This window comes from Schistocerca gregaria, chromosome 4 (assembly GCF_023897955.1).
Source record: "Schistocerca gregaria isolate iqSchGreg1 chromosome 4, iqSchGreg1.2, whole genome shotgun sequence".
NCBI classification, from domain to species: Eukaryota; Metazoa; Arthropoda; class Insecta; order Orthoptera; family Acrididae; genus Schistocerca; species Schistocerca gregaria.
In genome coordinates this window covers 43011996-43031084 of record NC_064923.1, presented here as the reverse complement: position 1 = coordinate 43031084, position 19089 = coordinate 43011996, and the positions used below count along the sequence as shown (strand labels likewise).

Sequence of the window (19089 nt, the reverse complement as noted above, 5' to 3'; positions counted from 1 at the left end):
CTGGCACAAAGTGGTTATAGTTATGTGCCATGACTCACCAGAAGATTCACTTTCTTTCCAAAATTTGTAGTAAGGTGCCTACAAGGACCCAAGATGATCTTTGTATTTCTGCATGTTTCCTTTTCTGTACAATGATCCTTCTCTTTCACTGTTCTGCAAACTTTAATTACATTCTCTTCTACCCCTAATTATCATCTTCATGTATTTTAAAAGGGAAACAAGCATCTGAAGTGTAATGCAGTGCACTTTTTTATCTGTGAATATTTTCAAACTTGTGAGCAAGTAGTCAACATTGATTTGAAATAGTGTGGGGTGTTGAGACCACACGTGAGGGTGAAGCTGATTATGCCTGTTCCATAGAATCAATGAAGACCACTACTCTGACCCACTAGTGAAGTCTTTCCTCCCCTCGTCTACCCCAGGGAGGGATCCTTGGGTGAGGTATGGTAAGTGTATTTATCTTTAGATCTTTCATATTTCCTTCTTTGGTCTCAATATTCCTGATTTTTTTTTTAATTTCCTTTCTTACTCCCCTCTTCGGTACTAGTTCTGTGTTCCCTATTCCCATATTTCATTGTCCCCTTTTTCTATCAGTCTGATTCTCAATGAAGTTATTCCTTTGGAGAAACTTATCAGGATTACAATTTCACAAAGATAAACATTTCCATGGCAACACATTATTTTAAATGTTTCCCAAGTAACATAATCAAACAATGGAAACTCCAGGTAGGAATATCAACAATGTAGGGAAAGATAGATTGCTACTTACCACAAAGATAACACACTAACAAGAAAGGCTCCCCACTGTATCTCCCCCCCCCCTTCCCCCCTTCAAATATACTGGTAAGATGGCCCAGTGATAGCCTATGAAAAACTGAAAACAGATTGAGCATAATAACAGGAAGGAGGTTTACTGAAATGTGAGAAAGGAAGCAAAATAAACAGTGAAAGATCTAAGCTACAGATATGCAAAACTGAGCAAATATGAATAGCCACAGAGCCATTGTTACGTGGTAATGGTGTTGGATTGTGAAGGGGAAGAAGCATGATCAAATCTTGTTCATGCTCTACTGCTCTACACAGGCAACAAATGTTTACCACATGACTGTTATTCTACAACCAATGTATAGTATAATACTTTCCAAAACTACAAAAGGAGAACAAACATGTCAATAACCGAATAGGAAGTTCATTAAAAACATATATAAAAAAAAGGGCAGAGGGTGAGTGGGCCATGGGGAGATTTGAACATGGTTTTGCCACTTAGCAGTCCAACACTGTAAACCACAGAACCGAGACGCGCTGGTTCTTGCCATTCACTCAATGTTGCACATCTTGATCTTGAGCTTCCCATTCAATGTTTCTGTTTTGCTTCTTTTTTTCAACAATTCAGTACACCTTCTTCTGTTTTCGTGCTTGAACTGTGTTCAGTTTTTATGGGCCATCCACTGGGCCATTTTACCACCAAATCTGAAAAGGGTGCACTGGATAGTTTCCCTTGTAAGTCACAGACAGGCGCAATAAAAGACACTTACACACTAGCTTTTGGCCTCAGCCTTCATCAGAAAAAGAGAAATACACACCATTCATTCATACAAGCAAGCACACATTACACACCAATGACTGCCAACTGTGTCATCTTGCTCCAGAATGCATTCTGGCCTAATCTTCAGGAGTTGGCAGTCATTGGTGTGTAAGGTGTGCTTGCTTGTGTGAATGAATGGTGTGTATTTCTCTTTATCTGATGAAAGCTGAAGCCAAAAGCTTCTGTATAAGTGTCTTTTAATTGTGCCTATTTGCAACTTAGTGTTTATCTTTATCTATCTTTTCCTATATCTATCTTTAAACCTTTTCTTTAATATATTGATTCAAGTTTTGAAATTCATAATTTTCTAGTACTAAACACTAATTAATATAAAACACTTGTAAGTCAGTTAAGGTTACTGGCTAATGTGGTGTACATAAGTACTTGGATGGTAGATATTATGTAAAATCATGCAACCAGCATATGTTTATTGTTCATGTGGAAGTACGGTTATGTCACAACAATAAATATAAAGAAGGGAGCTGGTTGTAAAGGTTTAAAAAGGGCTCTGTAACATAATACATGTCGTATGACAAGAAATAGGAAAGGTGTACCAATGAAGGAGGACCTACACATGTGTGGAGGAAAGCAAGTAAGATACAGGGGTACTATCTCTGTGAGAGATGTGGAATTATGTGCGAAATGTTTTTTGAGGAAAGAGGTGTTACTGATAGTTTCTACAAAGGTGGAAAACTTCAATGCTGTAAAGGGAGAAACTTACATGAATTTTATTAGATAGCTGAATATAATTAAATAAAGAGTATTTGAAAATGAGAGAGAGTGTCTGAGTTTGTATGGTTCAAATATGAAAGGTTTATGCAGCAAAAGAATAATAGTATACAAACAGCAAGAAACTTTATGATTATTAAGTACTCAAAATGTAACTCCACCTTTATGTTATGGAGCAGCAACAACTAATTATGTTATTATAAAACTACATGTTTTGAGAAGAATATCTTATACACAGGATTTGAAAATAAGTGTCACAAACCACACTGTTATTGTTTGTAGAGGAAAACATAATAAAATTATTCAAAATACATATTAAATAAAAGAACTAGTAAGCCTTAAGTCTGGATGTAATTTATCCTAAGAAAAATGGGTACATGTATAATGTACAAAAAAGATGACTGGTGTATATTGAATAAAAAAAGAAATGTCTTTGGACAACAAATAAAACAAAGGAAGAATCAGAATTATACATTCTGAAAAGGAAAATGTTATTCTGTTGGAGATTTAAAATAAGGTATGAAATATAACTGTGAAGATAATTAATTGTGTGCAGAACTAAAATAGGCATGGAAAGTATGATTAATGAACCTGTCACAAGCTCACTTGTTCTAAGTGGGGGACTATGTGACATTACACACCATTCTGGAAAAGTGATGTGTAACCCTACATCTACCTTTTCAATGAATGATGCTCGCAACTATAAAAAGGCATAATACACTCCTGGAAATTGAAATAAGAACACCATGAATTCATTGTCCTAGGAAGGGGAAACTTTATTGACACATTCCTGGGGTCAGATACATCACATGATCACACTGACAGAACCACAGGCACATAGGCACAGGCAACAGAGCATGCACAATGTCGGCACTAGTACAGTGTATATCCACCTTTCGCAGCAATGCAGGCTGCTATTCTCCCATGGAGACGATCATAGAGATGCTGGATGTAGTCCTATGGAACGGCTTGCCATGCCATTTCTACCTGGCGCCTCAGTTGGACCAGCGTTCGTGCTGGACGTGCAGACCACGTGAGACGACGCTTCATCCAGTCCCAAACATGCTCAATGGGGGACAGATCCGGAGATCTTGCTGGCAAGGGTAGTTGACTTACACCTTCTAGAGCATGTTGGGTGGCACGGGATACATGCGGACGTGCATTTTCCTGTTGGAACAGCAAGTTCCCTTGCCGGTCTAGGAATGGTAGAACGATGGGTTCGATGACGGTTTGGATGTACCGTGCACTATTCAGTGTCCCCTCGACGATCACCAGAGGTGTACGGCCAGTGTAGGAGATCACTCCCCACACCATGATGCCGGGTGTTGGCACTGTGTGCCTCGGTCGTATGCAGTCCTGATTGTGGCGCTCACCTGCACAGCGCCAAACACGCATATGACCATCATTGGCACCAAGGCAGAAGCGACTCTCATCACTGAAGACGACACGTCTCCATTCGACACTCCATTCACGCCTGTCGCGACACCACTGGAGGCGGGCTGCACGATGTTGGGGCGTGAGCGGAAGATGGCCTAACGGTGTGCGGGACCGTAGCCCAGCTTCATGGAGACGGTTACGAATGGTCCTCGCCGATACCCCAGGAGCAACAGTGTCCCTAATTTGCTGGAAAGTGGTGGTGCGGTCCCCTACGGCACTGCGTAGGATCCTACGGTCTTGGCGTGCATCCGTGCGTCGCTGCAGTCCGGTCCCAGGTCGATGGGCACGTGCACCTTCCGCCGACCACTGGCGACAACATCGATGTACTGTGGAGACCTCACACCCCACGTGTTGAGCAATTCGGCGGTACGTCCACCCGGCCTCCTGCATGCCCACTATATGCCCTCGCTCAAAGTCCGTCAACTGCACATACGGTTCACGTCCACGCTGTCGCGGCATGCTACCAGTGATAAAGACTGCGATGGAGTTCCGTATGCCATGGCAAACTGGCTGACACTGACGGCGGCAGTGCACAAATGCTGCGCAGCTAGCGCCATTCGACGGCCAACACCGCGGTTCCTGGTGTGTCCGCTGTGCCGTGCGTGTGATCATTGCTTGTACAGCCCTCTCACAGTGTCCGGAGCAAGTATGGTGGGTCTGACACATCGGTGTCAATGTGTTCTTTTTTCCATTTCCAGGAGTGTATTTTAATATTTACAAGAGGTCAACTATGGTATAGTTTTTTGGTATATATTTGCAAGTGGTAAGTAAAGTGTAAGAAAGACATGTTGCTTTCACTATACAAGTGGCAGTAAGTGCAGAGGCGTTATGCGTATTCTGTGGATTATCACCCTATGTCAGACAAGCACATTGGCTCTGGACGAATAACCACAGGTGATAATAGGGAAAAGCAGTAAAATCAAACAAAACAATAGTTTTGAAACACATATTCTTTTTCTTTAATACTTAAATCTGAGGAGGGCCATATTTACTGTATAACTAGAAGACGAAGTCTGAACCTTATCCACTATCAAGACTAGATGTAAATTATGAAATATTCTGCAAGCACAGCTCAAGAGAAAAACGTACCTAATGAGAACATTAACAAAAAGGACCATTACAGTTTGAGGATGTAAAATTTCAACTACACATCAGTCAACAGAAATAAAGCCTGCAAATGAAATTAAAGAAATGAAGTGAGAGATAAAAACAGACCCACTATATATTTATGCTTGTATACTCTTCCCTATAATTTAGTGTGATCAATATATTATTATATAAAACTTCCCACATACAAACAGACATATATTATCTTACATAAACAATACATACCTTCCCTTGTTCAACTTCTTCAATAAAGTCATAGTGCCTTGCAGTGCCCATGCCTCGAATAGTATTTATGTAAAATCCAAAGTTTATGTTGGCCTTAACAGCAAGTGATGGATCATAGTGAAATATTGCAGCCACATATGCACCTGGCTAAAGTAAGCACAAAATAATATTACACATATACCATAAAACAAATTATCACATGTTATTTTCCTGTTCATGCTTTTATACCAATAGAGTAATTTCTCAACACAAATGAAAAATAAAAACTAGAGACCAAAAACAGGAAAGAGCCACAGCCAGAGTGTCGCAATGTGTCAGAAAATAATATAATGAATACCAGACTGTCTGAATTAAGGTACAGAATCAAAAAGAATATGAGGTACAACAAAAGATGTATGAAGATGCTGAGAGACAAAAAGAAGAGAAATAGAAGAAACTGGGATGAGCGAAAATTGCTTGCTCAGTTTCATCAACCAGATGAGATAAACAAAGCCAGCTGCATAATACAAAATTATCACTCATGCCTTTGACTCTCTATGCATTAGAGTTTTTCCCCACTCCCTTCATAACAAGCTATGTAATTTTTACCCTATAAGATTATGACTAAAACTTTAAAAGTAGCCTCAGTGTCATTTAAAATGTCGTTGTTGTTGTGGTCTTCAGTCCAGAGACTGCTTTGATGCAACTCTCCATGCTACTCTATCCTGTGCAAGCCTCTTCATCTCCAAGTAACTACTGCAGCCTAAATCCTTCTGAATCTCCTTAGTGTATTCATCTCTTTGTCTGCCTCTATGTTTCTCTCCAATACTAAATTGGTGATCCCTTGATGCCTCAGAACGTGTCTTACCAACAAATCCCTTCTTTTGGTCAGGTTGTGCCACAAATTCCTCTTATTCCCAGTTCTACTCAGTACCTCCTCATAAGTTACGTGATCTACGTATATAATCTTCAGCATTCTTCTGTAGTACCACATTTTGAAAGCTTCTATTCTCTTCTTGTCTACGCTGTTTAGCATCCAAGTTTCACTTTCATACATGGCTACACTCCACACAAATACCTTCAGAACAGACTTTCTGACACTTAAATCTATACTCAATGTTAACAAATTCCACTTCTTCAGAAACGGTTTCCTTGCCATACCCAGTCTACATTTTACATCCTCCCTACTTTGATCATCATCAATTATTTTGCTCCTCAAATACCAAAACACATTTACTGCTTTAAGTGTCTCATTTCCCAATCTAATTCCCTTGGCATCACCTGATTTAAGTCAACTACATTCCATTATCCCCATTTTGCTTGTGTTGATGTTCATCTTATATCCTCCTTTCAAGACACTGTCCATACCATTCAACTGCTCTTCCAAGTCCTTTGCTGTTTCTGACAGAATTACAATATCATTGGCAAACCTCAACATTTTTATTTCTTCTCCATGGATTATAATTCCTACTTCAAATTTTTCTTTTACTGCTTGCTCAATATAGAGATTGAATATCATCGGTGATAGGCTACATCCCTGTCTCACTCCCTTCTCAACCACTGCTTCCTTCTCATGCCTCTGGACTCTTATAACTGCCATATGGTTTCTGTACAAATTGTAAATAGCCTTTTACCCCTGTCACTTGCAAGAGAGTATTCCACTCAACATTGTCAAAAGCTTTCTCTAAGTCTACAAATGCTAGAAATGTAGTGTCAGTAGATAAGCCACAGGGTCAGTATGGCCTTGCGTGTTCCAATATTGCTATGGAATCCAAACTGATATTCCCCAAGTTGGCTTCTACCAGTTTTTCAATGGTCTATAAAGAATTCATGTTAGTATTTTGCAGCCATGACTTATTAAACTGATAGTTTGGGAATTTTAACACCTGTCGACACCTCCTTTCTTTGGGATTGGAATTATTATACACTTCTTGAAATTTGGGGATATTTCACCTGTCTAATACATTTCGCTCACCAGATGGTAGAGTTTTGTTGTGGCTGGTTCTCCCAAGGCTATTAGTAGTTCTAATGGAATGTTGTCTACTCTCAGGGCTTTTTTTTTTTTTTTTTTTTTTTTTTTTTTTTTTTTTTTTTTTTTTTTTTTTTTTTTTTCCCCCTAGGTCTTTCAGTGCTCTGTTGAATTCTTCATGCAGTATCATATCTCCCATTTCATCTTCATCTATGTCCTCCTCCATTTCCATAATACTGTCCCCAAGTACATTGCACTTGTATAGACCCTGTATACACTCCTTCCACCTTTCTGCTTTCTCTTCTTTGCTGGTTTTCCGTCTGTGCCCTTGATACTCATACAGGCAGTTCTCTTTTCTCCAAAGGTATCTTTAATTTTCCTGTAGGTAGTATGTATCTTACCACTAATGATATGTCTTTACATCCTTAAATTTGTCCTCTAGCCATCCTTGCTTCGCCATTTTGCACCTCCTGCCAATCTCATTTTTGGGATGTTTGTATTCCTCTTCACTTGCTTCATTCACTACATTTTTATATTTTCTACTTTCATCAATTAAATTCAATATGTCTTCTGTTACTTAAGTATTTCTACTAACCCTCACCTTTTTACCAAATTTATCCTCTGCTGCCTTCACTATTTCATCTCTCAAAGCTATCCGTTCTTCTTCTATTGTATTTCTTTCCCCCATTCTTGTCAATTGTTCCCTAATGTTCTCTCTTAAACGCTCTACCACCTCTGGTTCTTTCAGTTTATGAAGGTCCCATCTTCTTAAATCCCTACCTTTTTGCAGTTTCTTCAGTTTTAATCTACAGTTCATAACCAATAAATTTCCAGGCCTCTTCTACGTATACAATCTTCTTCCATGATTCTTAAACCAAGTTTTAGCTATAATTCAGTTATGCTCTTTGCAAAATTCTACCAAGCAGCTTCCTCTTTCATTTCTTAGCCCCAGTCCATATTCAGCTACTATTTTTCCTTCTCTTCCTTTCCCTAGTATTGAATTCCAGTCCCCCATGACTATTAAATTTTTGTCTCCCTAACTATCTGAATAATTTCTTTCATCACATCATACATTTCTTCAATCTCTTCATCAGCTGCGGAGCTAGTTGGCATATAAACTTGTACTACTGTGGTAGGTGTAGGCTTCTTGTCTATCTTGGCAATAATGATGTCATTTGTAGTAGCTTATCCATGCTCTTATTTTTTTATTCATTATGAAACCTACTCCAGCATGACCGCTATGTAGTCATCTGACCAGAAGTCTTGTTCCTCCTGCCACTGAAGTTCACTAATTCCTACTAACCTATCCATTTCCCTTTTTTAATTTTCTTATCTACTTGCTCGATTAGGGATCTGACATTCCATGCAACGATCCATAGAATGCCAGTTTTCTTTTTCCTGATAACAACATATTCCTGAGGAGTTCCCACCCAGAGATCCAAATAATATGTGATGCTGGAATTCTATCACTACATAAAATGCAAGTAACTGAAATTTGATATTGAGACCGGAAAGCAAGTAGCATCACAAGCTGATGTGCCTTCTCTGAGTAACAGACAGCCAATCTCATTCCTGTTCAGGTGACTTATTCCATCTGAGTCACTATGCAGAGCAGCATATTTGGTTCGATGACCTCAATTTCGTCTTTTAATATGTCTCATTGTTCACTCTTCCATCCTCCTCAATTGCCATGTGGTTCTGTGCCTAGCAGATGAGGCATCTAAAGCTGGTCATAATAGATGGCAGAAGGCAAATTAGTCAATTATCTCTGTTGAACACAATTGCCTCACACATTACAAGGCAAACAGAGAACTGAATTACTTATAATACTTAGCCCTTCAATTAATAATAATTATATAAGATTTAACCCCTAATCAAACCTTTACAGTCCTGAGTAACATCATGAGATTACTTCTATTATGTCCCATTAATTGAACACTACCATAAATCACATGAAGGACCACAATATGTGGCAACTGACATGTATGTATTCAGACTTTCAAATTTTGTTTTGCCATTTTATATTTATACTATATTGTAATCTATAAAGTATATTATGGATTTCATTCATCATTTCATTCTTTAGGTTAGTCACTTTTTTTTAATTTCCTTGCGGTCATTGCAGTATACTTATGGGGACCAGGGTTTTACAATGTTGTTGCTAGGTTGTTTAGTCTCATGGCCATTCTCATGCTATGCTCACCGGTTGTGATACTACGCTCCCGCACTCGAATTTATTTTTTGGGGGTGTTTCATTTTATCCTATCAACCAGCTCCCTTTGTTGTCCTGTTCTTCTTTCTTCAACCAGAGTGCAGTAATGGTTCTATATACATTTCTATTCTTCACACAAAGTATTGCAGTTCCCTTCCTGTTTCCCATGAGGTGACTTGCCGATTCTCTTCATCTATAACTTCCCTGCCATAATAAATTTTTATTGGATAGATAAAAAATCTGCTCAGCAAGTGGCATCAGAACACACACATAAAAGGAGTGTCTCCTTTATATGCATGAAGGATTGAAGGGGAGGGAAGAGGGTTGAAGGAAAAAGAGAGGTACAAAAAAAGGTGTAAATTTTGTAAAAGTCACCCAGAACTGCAGGTCATGGGAGTCTTTCACTGGATAGGATGAGCCTTCTCATACACTGCCATAATAAATACTACTTTGAAGTTTTAATCAACCTGGAGTTCCCTTTGTTTAATTTTATCATTTTAAAATTATATAAGTGATAATTTTGTAAAATTAAAAAGTATAAACATGTTTTAGTTACCAGAATGAAATGTTCACTCTGCAATGAAGTGTGTGCTGATATGAAACTTCCTGGCAGAGTAAAACAGTGTGCGGTACGGAGACTCGAACTTGGTTCAGAATACAGTTTTAATCTGTCAGGAAGTTTCATATCAGCACACACCCCATTGCAGAGTGAAAATTTCATTCTGGAAACATCCCCCCCCCCCCCCCCCCCCCAGCTGTGGCAAAGCCATGCCTTCACAATATCCTTTCTTCCAGATGTGCTAGTTCTGCAAGTATCGCACAAGAGGTTCTGTGAAGTTTTGAAGGTAGGAGACAGACAAGATACTGGCAGAAGTGAAGCTGTGAGGACGTGTTGTGAGTCAAGCTTGTGTAGCTCAGTTGATAGAGCACTTGCACGCAAAAGGCAAAGGTCCCAAGTTTGAGTCTCACTCCAGCACACAGTTTTCTGCAGAGTGAAAATTTGATTCTGGAAACGTCCTACAGGCTGTGACAAAGCCATGTTTCCACAATATCCTTTCTTCCAGGAGTGCCAGTTCTGCAAGTTTTGCTGAAGAGCTTCTGTGAAGTTTGGAAGCTAGGAGATGGGGTACTGGCAGAAGTAATGCTGTGAGGATGGGTCATGAGTCATGCTTGGCTAGCTCAATTTGTAGAACACTTGCCCATGAAAGGCAAGGTCATGAGTTCAAGTCTTGGTCTAGCACACAGTTTTAATCTGCCAGGAAGTCTCATGTTTTGTTAGCTGGTACATTATGTTCATGAAGCATGTGGCATTCTTAAGAGTCTGTATCAATATGATATTGAAACTGCTGTTATTCACTAGCAAAGAACTAGCTTGTATATATGATGTTAGAAGAGGCAGTGATTCAGACACAATGTGTCAATTATCATACTGTTACCACACTAGTTGGAAAGTTGAATTGGAGTTTGCATCATCTAAATTTACTACTCAGTAATTTACTTTCACTGTAATGAGTCCAACATGAAACGCCTGCTAAACCTGTGTGTAGAACAGGTGATTAGGATTGTGGAAAGGGCCAAATAAGGTGGCGGTAAAAATCACTTCAAAATTGTAATTTAATAACACATTGAAACCAAACGGCGCATAGCCGAACCTCTACAACTACGAGTATCAAAATCCAATTCTTCCATGGCTGAAGGCCTCCACACAAGAAATCTTAAAAATCAACAAAATAAATTTCAACTGACTGAAAACACACAGTTAAAAAAAAGTAATAATAATAATTATAATCAAGGCAAAAGTGAATAGAACAAACATATACAAGGTGCAATACAAACAGCTGAAGGCCACAATAAAATTTCAAAATTTTTAAAATGTATTAGCATATTTTTTAAGGTAGAAGGATGCATTGTTTTTGCTTAAGAGGAACTTTTGAGAATAAGCCTTTAAGTGACTGAGGGCCCACAGTTGATTTTCCAAAAATTCAAAAAATACTTAACCTTTATGTTTTAAGTGGTCAAAAGCTCACTAAATGAAAAAGCAAAGCAACAACAACTAAATTTAAGAATAAGGTTTTAAGCGGCTGAAAGCCCACAATTTACTTTCCAAAAATTCAAAATAACTTAAACCTTTAAGTTTTAAGTGACTAAAAGTGCACTAAATGGAGAGATAGCACAACAGCGGTAACTTTCAGCAAAATATCCACTTGCCAGAATTCAAACTTACTTATATGGGCTGAAGGCCCTTGATTTACATAAAACACAATAAAAAAAATTTCTTTCAAAGCAATGGCAGTCAGATGCCTCCAGGAGGGGGGCTGTCCTTGAAACATTAACGTCCACTTATATGAGTCAGGTGGTGGGCTCAACTACACTTGATCCATCAGTAAATTAACCAAGAGACAGTCATGGACCAACTGACCAAATGACTTGCTAACCACTAATCAGTACTTGAACTCAAGGACCAAACTATTATGGATGTGGTTATCCACAATGAAATAAGTATTAAGCTGTCAAAACTAAACACCGTGTTGGACAGCGACAACGGCTGAGGAAAGGACACTGCCTGAAATTATGTTAGTGGCCAAGGCAGGTAACCAGAACACTAACAGACACAAGGCAGAAAATTCTGCTGGTACACTTGAATTTGAAATAAGGTAATATAGTTAACTCCACCCAAAAAGAACACTGCCCGAATTTATGTCAGTGGCCAGGTTAGATAACTAGAACACTAATGGCCACAAGGTAGAAAATTCCACTGGTGCACTTGAATTTTAGTGAACCAATATAGTTAATTCCACTGCACAGCAGCTCGATTTCACCACTATAAACACTCGGTGTTGCTCACAGGAAAAGCTCCTCAACAGCAAACCACCAAAAGAAACAACACAACATGAACGGACATGGCTTGAGTACTTAAGACACCACTCAATGTTGATGTCTTGGGTCGGTGACCACAAAGCTCGTAGCAGTCGGACAGCTCCACACATGCTTCGACACTGCGCAGGGACCTCCAGCAGACCCAGCCGATCGCGCTGCATGGAGATATCCTCCCTGGTCTGCACCAACCGCCCTGGTCTGCACCAACCGACCGACAGCCCACACAACCCTAGCCAGAAACTATATGCACAAGAGCAAAGATGGTACACAGTGCAAATATCGATACACATCACTGCTGCCACACGTAGAAGGAGGAAGAACCATGGCATAACTGCAACTATGGCAGAAACCAAATGCAGATATACAACCAAGTTCAAGGAAACCCGTAGTTCCGAGTCAGCATGGCTCAACCTCCCCCCCCCCCCCCCCCCCCCCCCCCTCAAACTTTACCCAGGCAGGGGTTAATTCAAACCCTGAGCTGCTTGAACTTAACTTGACTAACGTGAACACAATATTGCTTGCCAAGAGATTTACCGGGCCCAATATGTGCATAACAGTGAAAGGCCCCAGAAAATGAGGAGTAAATTTACTCAGGTTACCACTGTGCACCTGCCTCCCTTGGAAATTGTGGACATAAACTTGGTCCCCCAGCCTACCCTTAAAGGTTTCCTGATTACGATTATAACACTCAGCTTGCTTATTATGAGCTCTGAGTACATTATGGCTGTCACAGTTTCAGTTTTCCTTGATGACCCATGGTTTAACGTCAGGTGGAATAAGATCCGGAATTCCCCACAAGCGGAAAGAGGGGAATTAACTGGGTAGGGAGAGATCAAGGATGCAGGTGTAACTCACAGGCTTCATGAATGGCAGTATTAAAGGCAAAACTGAGCCAGGGAAGATTGGAGTCCCATTTGCTGGGTGTTTTCTGATGGTAAGTAATCAAGCGGACTTATGATTCTGATTAACCCTTTCTGCAAAGGACCCCTGCGGATAATACGGGGTGTTAGTGTCATGTTTAACACCATTCTGAAAGCAGAAGGCCTTAAAGGGGCCTGAAAGAAAGGCAGGAGCATTATCACTAACCAGCTGCTTAGGTGGCCTGAAAACACTAAAGACACTAGTCAAGTGATTAATTGTGGTGATAGCGGTAATGTTACAGCTCGGAAGGAGCCAAGTAAACTTAGAAAATGCATCAATCATAATGAGTAAATATCGATGACCTCTTTTAGTCCGAGCTAAAGGCCTCATATAATCAATACAGAGCTTCCAGAATGAGATTTTCACTCTGCAGCGGAGTGTGAGCTGATATGAAACTTCCTGGCAGATTAAAACTGTGTGCCCGACCGAGACTCGAACTCGGGACCTTTGCCCGCGAAAGGCAAAGGTCCCGAGTTCGAGTCTCGGTCGGGCACACAGTTTTAATCTGCCAGGAAGTTTCATATCAGCTCACACTCCGCTGCAGAGTGAAAATCTCATTCTGGAAACATCCCCCAGGCTGTGGCTAAGCCATGTCTCCACAGTATCCTTTCTTTCAGGAGTGCTAGTTCTGCATGTTTCGCAGAAGAGCTTCTGTAAAGTTTGGAAGGTAGGAGACGGATACTGGCAGAAGTAAAGCTGTGAGTACCGGGCGTGAGTCGTGCTTCGGTAGCTCAATTGGTAGAGCACTTGCCCGCGAAAGGCAAAGGTCCCGTGGTTGAGTCTCGGTCGGGCACACAGTTTTAATCTGCCAGGAACTTTCAATACAGAGCTTGTTCATGGGAGAGGACTCTCATTCAGAACTCAGCCAAACTTGTTGAAGGGCATTGCTGGGTTTGGCTATGTTACACAAGCGGCATTGAGCTATCATTGCTTAATACAAGCCCACACAGGGTCATGATCCTGACAGTTCGCAATCTCTTCAAACAAAAGGGGAATTTCACCTAGCACCATACAATTAAGATTGTCACCGTCTAACTGCTCCCTTCCCTGACTAGACATGTCTTCGGTAAACATCTGGCTGAGAACATCTGCCAAGACATTTTCAGAACATTTAACATGTTTAACTTCAAACTGAAATGCCAAAATATTTATTGCCCACCTGGCAATACGACCAGTCTTATGCAGCCTCATCAGTACCCAGTTCAATGCTTGATTGTTGGTTTCCAATTGAAAACTTGATGCTCAAGGTAGAACTGATACTTCTCTAATGCAAACAAAATGGCCAAGGCCTCGCACTCATAGACAGAGTACTTAAGCTCAGCATCTGTTAACTGCCGAGACATATAAGCTAATGGTTGTCTCTGCCCCTCAAATTCCTGGAGGAGAACAGCTGAAATACGAAATACCAGCATTACAAGCATCAGTCTGCACGAACATTTTGCTGAAATTGGGTACCCCAAGAGCAGGGGGGGGGGGGGGGGGGGGGGGGGGATGGGTGGTTGGCTGTTGCTGTCTTAATGCTCAAAGGCAGTCTCCTGGACAGGTCCCCATTTAAAACCCACACCTTTATGGTATAACTGATTTAAGGGTGCTGCCAACTGTGCAAAATTAGGCACAAAATGCCTAAAATAATTTGCAATGCCTATAAATCTAGTGATTCACTGCTTATCAACAGGGGGAGGCAATGCCTGCAGGGCTTTTGTCCGCTCTTGGTCAATGCGAATACTCTGACCCGAGACTATATGGCCTAAGGAAGATACCTCCTACATAGCTAGCGTAATTTTACTAGGTTTAACAATTAGACCAGCTCGCTGTAACATCAAAAGAACTTGCTGGATATGCTCCAAATGATACTCAAATGAAAATCCTCAAACCAAAATGGCACATAGCCGAAACTTTACAAATAAGAGTTTCAAAAGCCAAGTCTTTCACAGCTGAAGGCCACCAAACAAGAAATCTTAAAAATCAACAAAATAAATTTCAGGTGACTGAAGACATGAAAGTGAAAATTGCATATATATAAACACCTAGGCTGAAAGCCTCAAGGCAAAAGTTGATAAAACAAACATACGGGATGCAATACAAACAGCTGAAGGTCATGATTAAATTTTAAAATATATTACCATAATCTTTTCAGGCAGAAGGCTGCAATGTTTTTGCTTAAGGGGAAAATTTGTGAATAAGGCTTTAAGTGGAGGAAGGCCCACAGCTGATTTTCCAAAAATTCAAAAATTGAGTACAGGGCGTATCGGAATGCCATCCTTGTGGAGCTTTAGTAAGCTGTTCAGTGTGGGTGCTTGGGGGTTCTTTTGTTTCAACCATTTTGCTTTCTGATTTGTGAGATAATTTCGGAAGTGCACCCACATACTTAGCCAGAGAAATGTACGCATAGTTAAGAAACATATACACAAATAACAGAAGCATACACAACACTGAAGAGCTGATACAACAAATCAAAGACATCAACATACTTACAACAGCCACACACACATCATTTGACATCACATCCATGTACACCAATATACCCACCACAGAAACCATCAACATCATCAAACAACAACTAGAAGGAAGCCTTGTGGCTGAAATCTCTCATTTTTAGCAGTCTTTTTGTTGTCCCTTTCTGTTGTTGTTGTTGTGGTCTTCAGTCCTGAGACTGGTTTGATGCACTTTCTATGAGTCAACATCTCTTCTAAATGGTGAGTGGCAATATATCCTTTTTATATTACTGTCATTATTCCATCCATGATTATCCATTGTTTGATGTAAATACATATGTAATATACAAAGGGGAAATATTGTTAGAAAAAATCTTCACCAGGTCTTGGACTAATTACTTCAAATTTTTACTTGCCCTAATGAGTGTTCATACAGATGTGCTCTGATCAGTCAGAATATTATGACTACTGACCTACCATTGATATGAACCATCCAGGCAATAGCTGTTGTACATGGTAACGAGTAAAGGTGGTAGAAATTTTTATTGTATTTTACTTCCATCATTTTAACTTAGTCTCAGGCAGTGACATGAGCTGTTATGTAAACTACCCTGCAGTAGTTGTGGCTGGCTCCCACACTATTATGCTGAGCTACAGATGCCACCACAGTACTGCTGAGTGAGAGACACCAACTCTCTGCCTCAAACCCTCCAATGGGAGGACCGGGTGCCATCACGTGAGGTACTCGAGAGGGTGAGCGAGGTAGTGGCTGAACGCAGCGGGTTGTTCTCTTGCCTGGCGGCTTCCTTGCCCTCTGGATGTGTACACCAATCCTTCCTTGTGAGGGTGAAATGTTCTTTCTGCACCGTGTGCAGTTCACTCTGCAGCTGCAGCCAGTTTCCACAAATGCTGTTTCCTTAGTGGTAGTTTTTCGGTATAAAGCCCACCTTTTCCATTAATCCTAGCATGTATCAATTTATGTGTAGGAAAAACACCCCAGATGCCCATCTGCTACCATTCTGATCAGCACAAACAGGTGTCCGAAGTGGTATCTTTCCCACTGTTTCATCCAAATCAATATTTTCCTACCGATCATATGCGGTGGCAACAACAGTGGCCTTACAGTTTTGTGCCACAGTCCGCTTAACTGTTTGTGCTGTTTACACTAGACATGCCTTCAGGCATACACTACGATGTGTTAGACTGTGACCGTCCAATGGGGCACATGAGCACACTATACGGCTGCGCGCTGCTACATCGCATCCCGCACTGGGGTGAGCCACCAGCAGTATTGGAGTCTTTGCGGACTGCCCCAGATCGTATGCTGTCCCTGTGTGTTGTAATGGAGCAGGCGCCTATCACCACTGCCTCGACACCGCTGCCCCCCCCGATGCAGATGTCGCCGCTGCTGCCACCTCTGTGTGCCGCCACCACCTGATGTAAATGTCACTGCAATGCGTTCTGCTAGTTAACAACTGTACTCAAATCCTTCAGCCCATCCCAGAACCTCTCCCCAGAGTTCATCTCTCTACTTATCCCTACCATTCCCCACACTCCCACCTTCTACATGCTTCATAAAGTCCATAAACCCTACCACCAAGGACGCCCCATTGTGGCCGGTTACTGTGCCCCCACTGAGAGAATCTCTGCTCTCGTAGACCAACACCTTCAACCTATTACCCAGAACCTATCCTCCTACATAAAAGATACCAACCATTTCCTCAACTGACTCTCCACAGTTCCTTTCCCTTTACCACAGAATGCCCTGCTTGTCACTACTGATGCCACATCCCTGTACACTAACATTCCTAATGCCCATAGCCTTACTGCTATCAAACACTACCTTTCCAGACACCCTATGGATTCCAAACCAACAACCTCCTTCCTAGTCTCCATGACCAACTATATCCTCACTCACAATTACTTCTCCTTTGAAGGCATTAGCTACAAACAAATCCATGGTATGGCTATGGGCACCCGCTCGGCACCATCCTATGCTAACCTATTCATGGGCCATCTAGAGGAATCCTTCCTAAAAACCCAGAATCCTAAACCCCTCACCTGGTTCAGATTCATTGATGATATCTTTGCTATCTGGATTGAAGGTGAGGACTTCTTATTCACATTCCTCCAGAACCTCAACAACTTCTCTTCAGTTTGCTTCACCTTTTCCTACTCAACCCAACAAGCCACCTTCCTAGATGTTGACCTCAGAGATGGCTACATCAGTACCTCCGTCCATATCAAACCTACTAACCACCAGCAATACCTCCACTTCGACAGCTGCCACCCATTTCATACCAAGAAATCCCTTCCATACAGCCTAGCCACCCATGGTCGTCGCATCTGCAGTGACGAGCAGCCCCTCTCTAAATATACCGAGGGTCTCACTGAAGCCTTCACTGACCGTAATTATCCTGCCATCCTTGTACAAAACCAAATCTCCCGTGCCTTATTATTCCCGTCCCCCACCACCCTCCAAACTCCCACAGTCTGGCCACAGAGGAGCATTCCCCTCGTAACTCTGTACCATCCGGGACTGGAGCAACTGAATTACATTCTCCACCAGGATTTCGATTACCTCTCGTCGTGCCCTGAAATGAGAAATGTCCTGCCAACTATCCTTCCCACCCCTCCTACCGTGGTATTCTGCCATCCACCGAACCTACACAATATACTCATCCATCCTTACCTCATGGCTTATACCCCTGTAATAGACCTAGATGCAAGACCTGTCCCATACATCCTCCTACCACCACCTAATCCAGTCTGGTCAGTAACATCACCTATCCCATCAAAGGCAGGGCTACCTGTGAAACCAGTCATGTGATTTACAAGCTCATCTGCAACCACTGTGCTGCATTCTATGTAGGCATGACAACCAACAAGCTGTTTTTCTGCATGAATGGCCACCAACAAACTGTGGCCAAAAAACAAGTGGATCCAGCCCCCTCCCTGTTCCCATTCCAGCACTGCACAGCCATCATTTCACCGCCACACCCAGTCTTTTAATTTATTTTTATTTCTCTTCTTTCTGCTACTTACCCCCTCCCTCCTCTGCACCTTCTCTCCTGCCCTCCATCTAAACTGCAACACTTCACTGTCCGCCACTCCCCCACCTTGTCGCTACTCCCATCATGCACTGGTGCTGCGGCTCGCAGTGTAGTTTCAGCTCTCTGAGACTGCAGATGAGTGTGCAAATTGTGCTTGCGTGAGTGTGTGTGTGCATGTGTGTCTACTGCTGACAAAGGCCTTAATGGCCGAAAGCTATGATTGTGTGAATCTTTGTATTGTGCCTATCGTGACTCAGCACCTACACTATATGGTGAGCAGCAACTTCCCTTCTCTCATATTGTTATAGATCTTCCCTTCGCACACCAAAATAGTGTACTGATTTTACCACACACAATTACATGTGTCCTCACAAAAAAGTAAATAAAATCATTAAATAAAATAAAAAAAGGAGAGAGAGAGAGAAACACACTTCAAGCTCCTTGTTATGATTTACCACCCCGACTTATGGCTTTCAGATTTCAAGGTAAGTTCATTGCTGGAAAATCAACTGTTGCCATCTGTGAGAATCTTTGATGCAGTGTAATGACTCATTGGATAT

The 19089-nt window shown here is 41.4% G+C and overlaps 1 protein-coding gene across 2 annotated transcripts in view; it reads right to left on the bottom strand.

The window, feature by feature from the left end:
- LOC126365841 (peroxisomal acyl-coenzyme A oxidase 3-like) overlaps positions 1-19089 on the bottom strand; it is a 315115-nt gene that overhangs the window by 196271 nt on the left and 99755 nt on the right. For both annotated transcript variants that reach the window (XM_050008476.1, XM_050008475.1), the window contains exon 4: positions 5084-5230. In XM_050008476.1, the coding sequence (XP_049864433.1) occupies positions 5084-5230 (147 nt within the window). The remainder of the gene's footprint in view (positions 1-5083; positions 5231-19089) is intronic.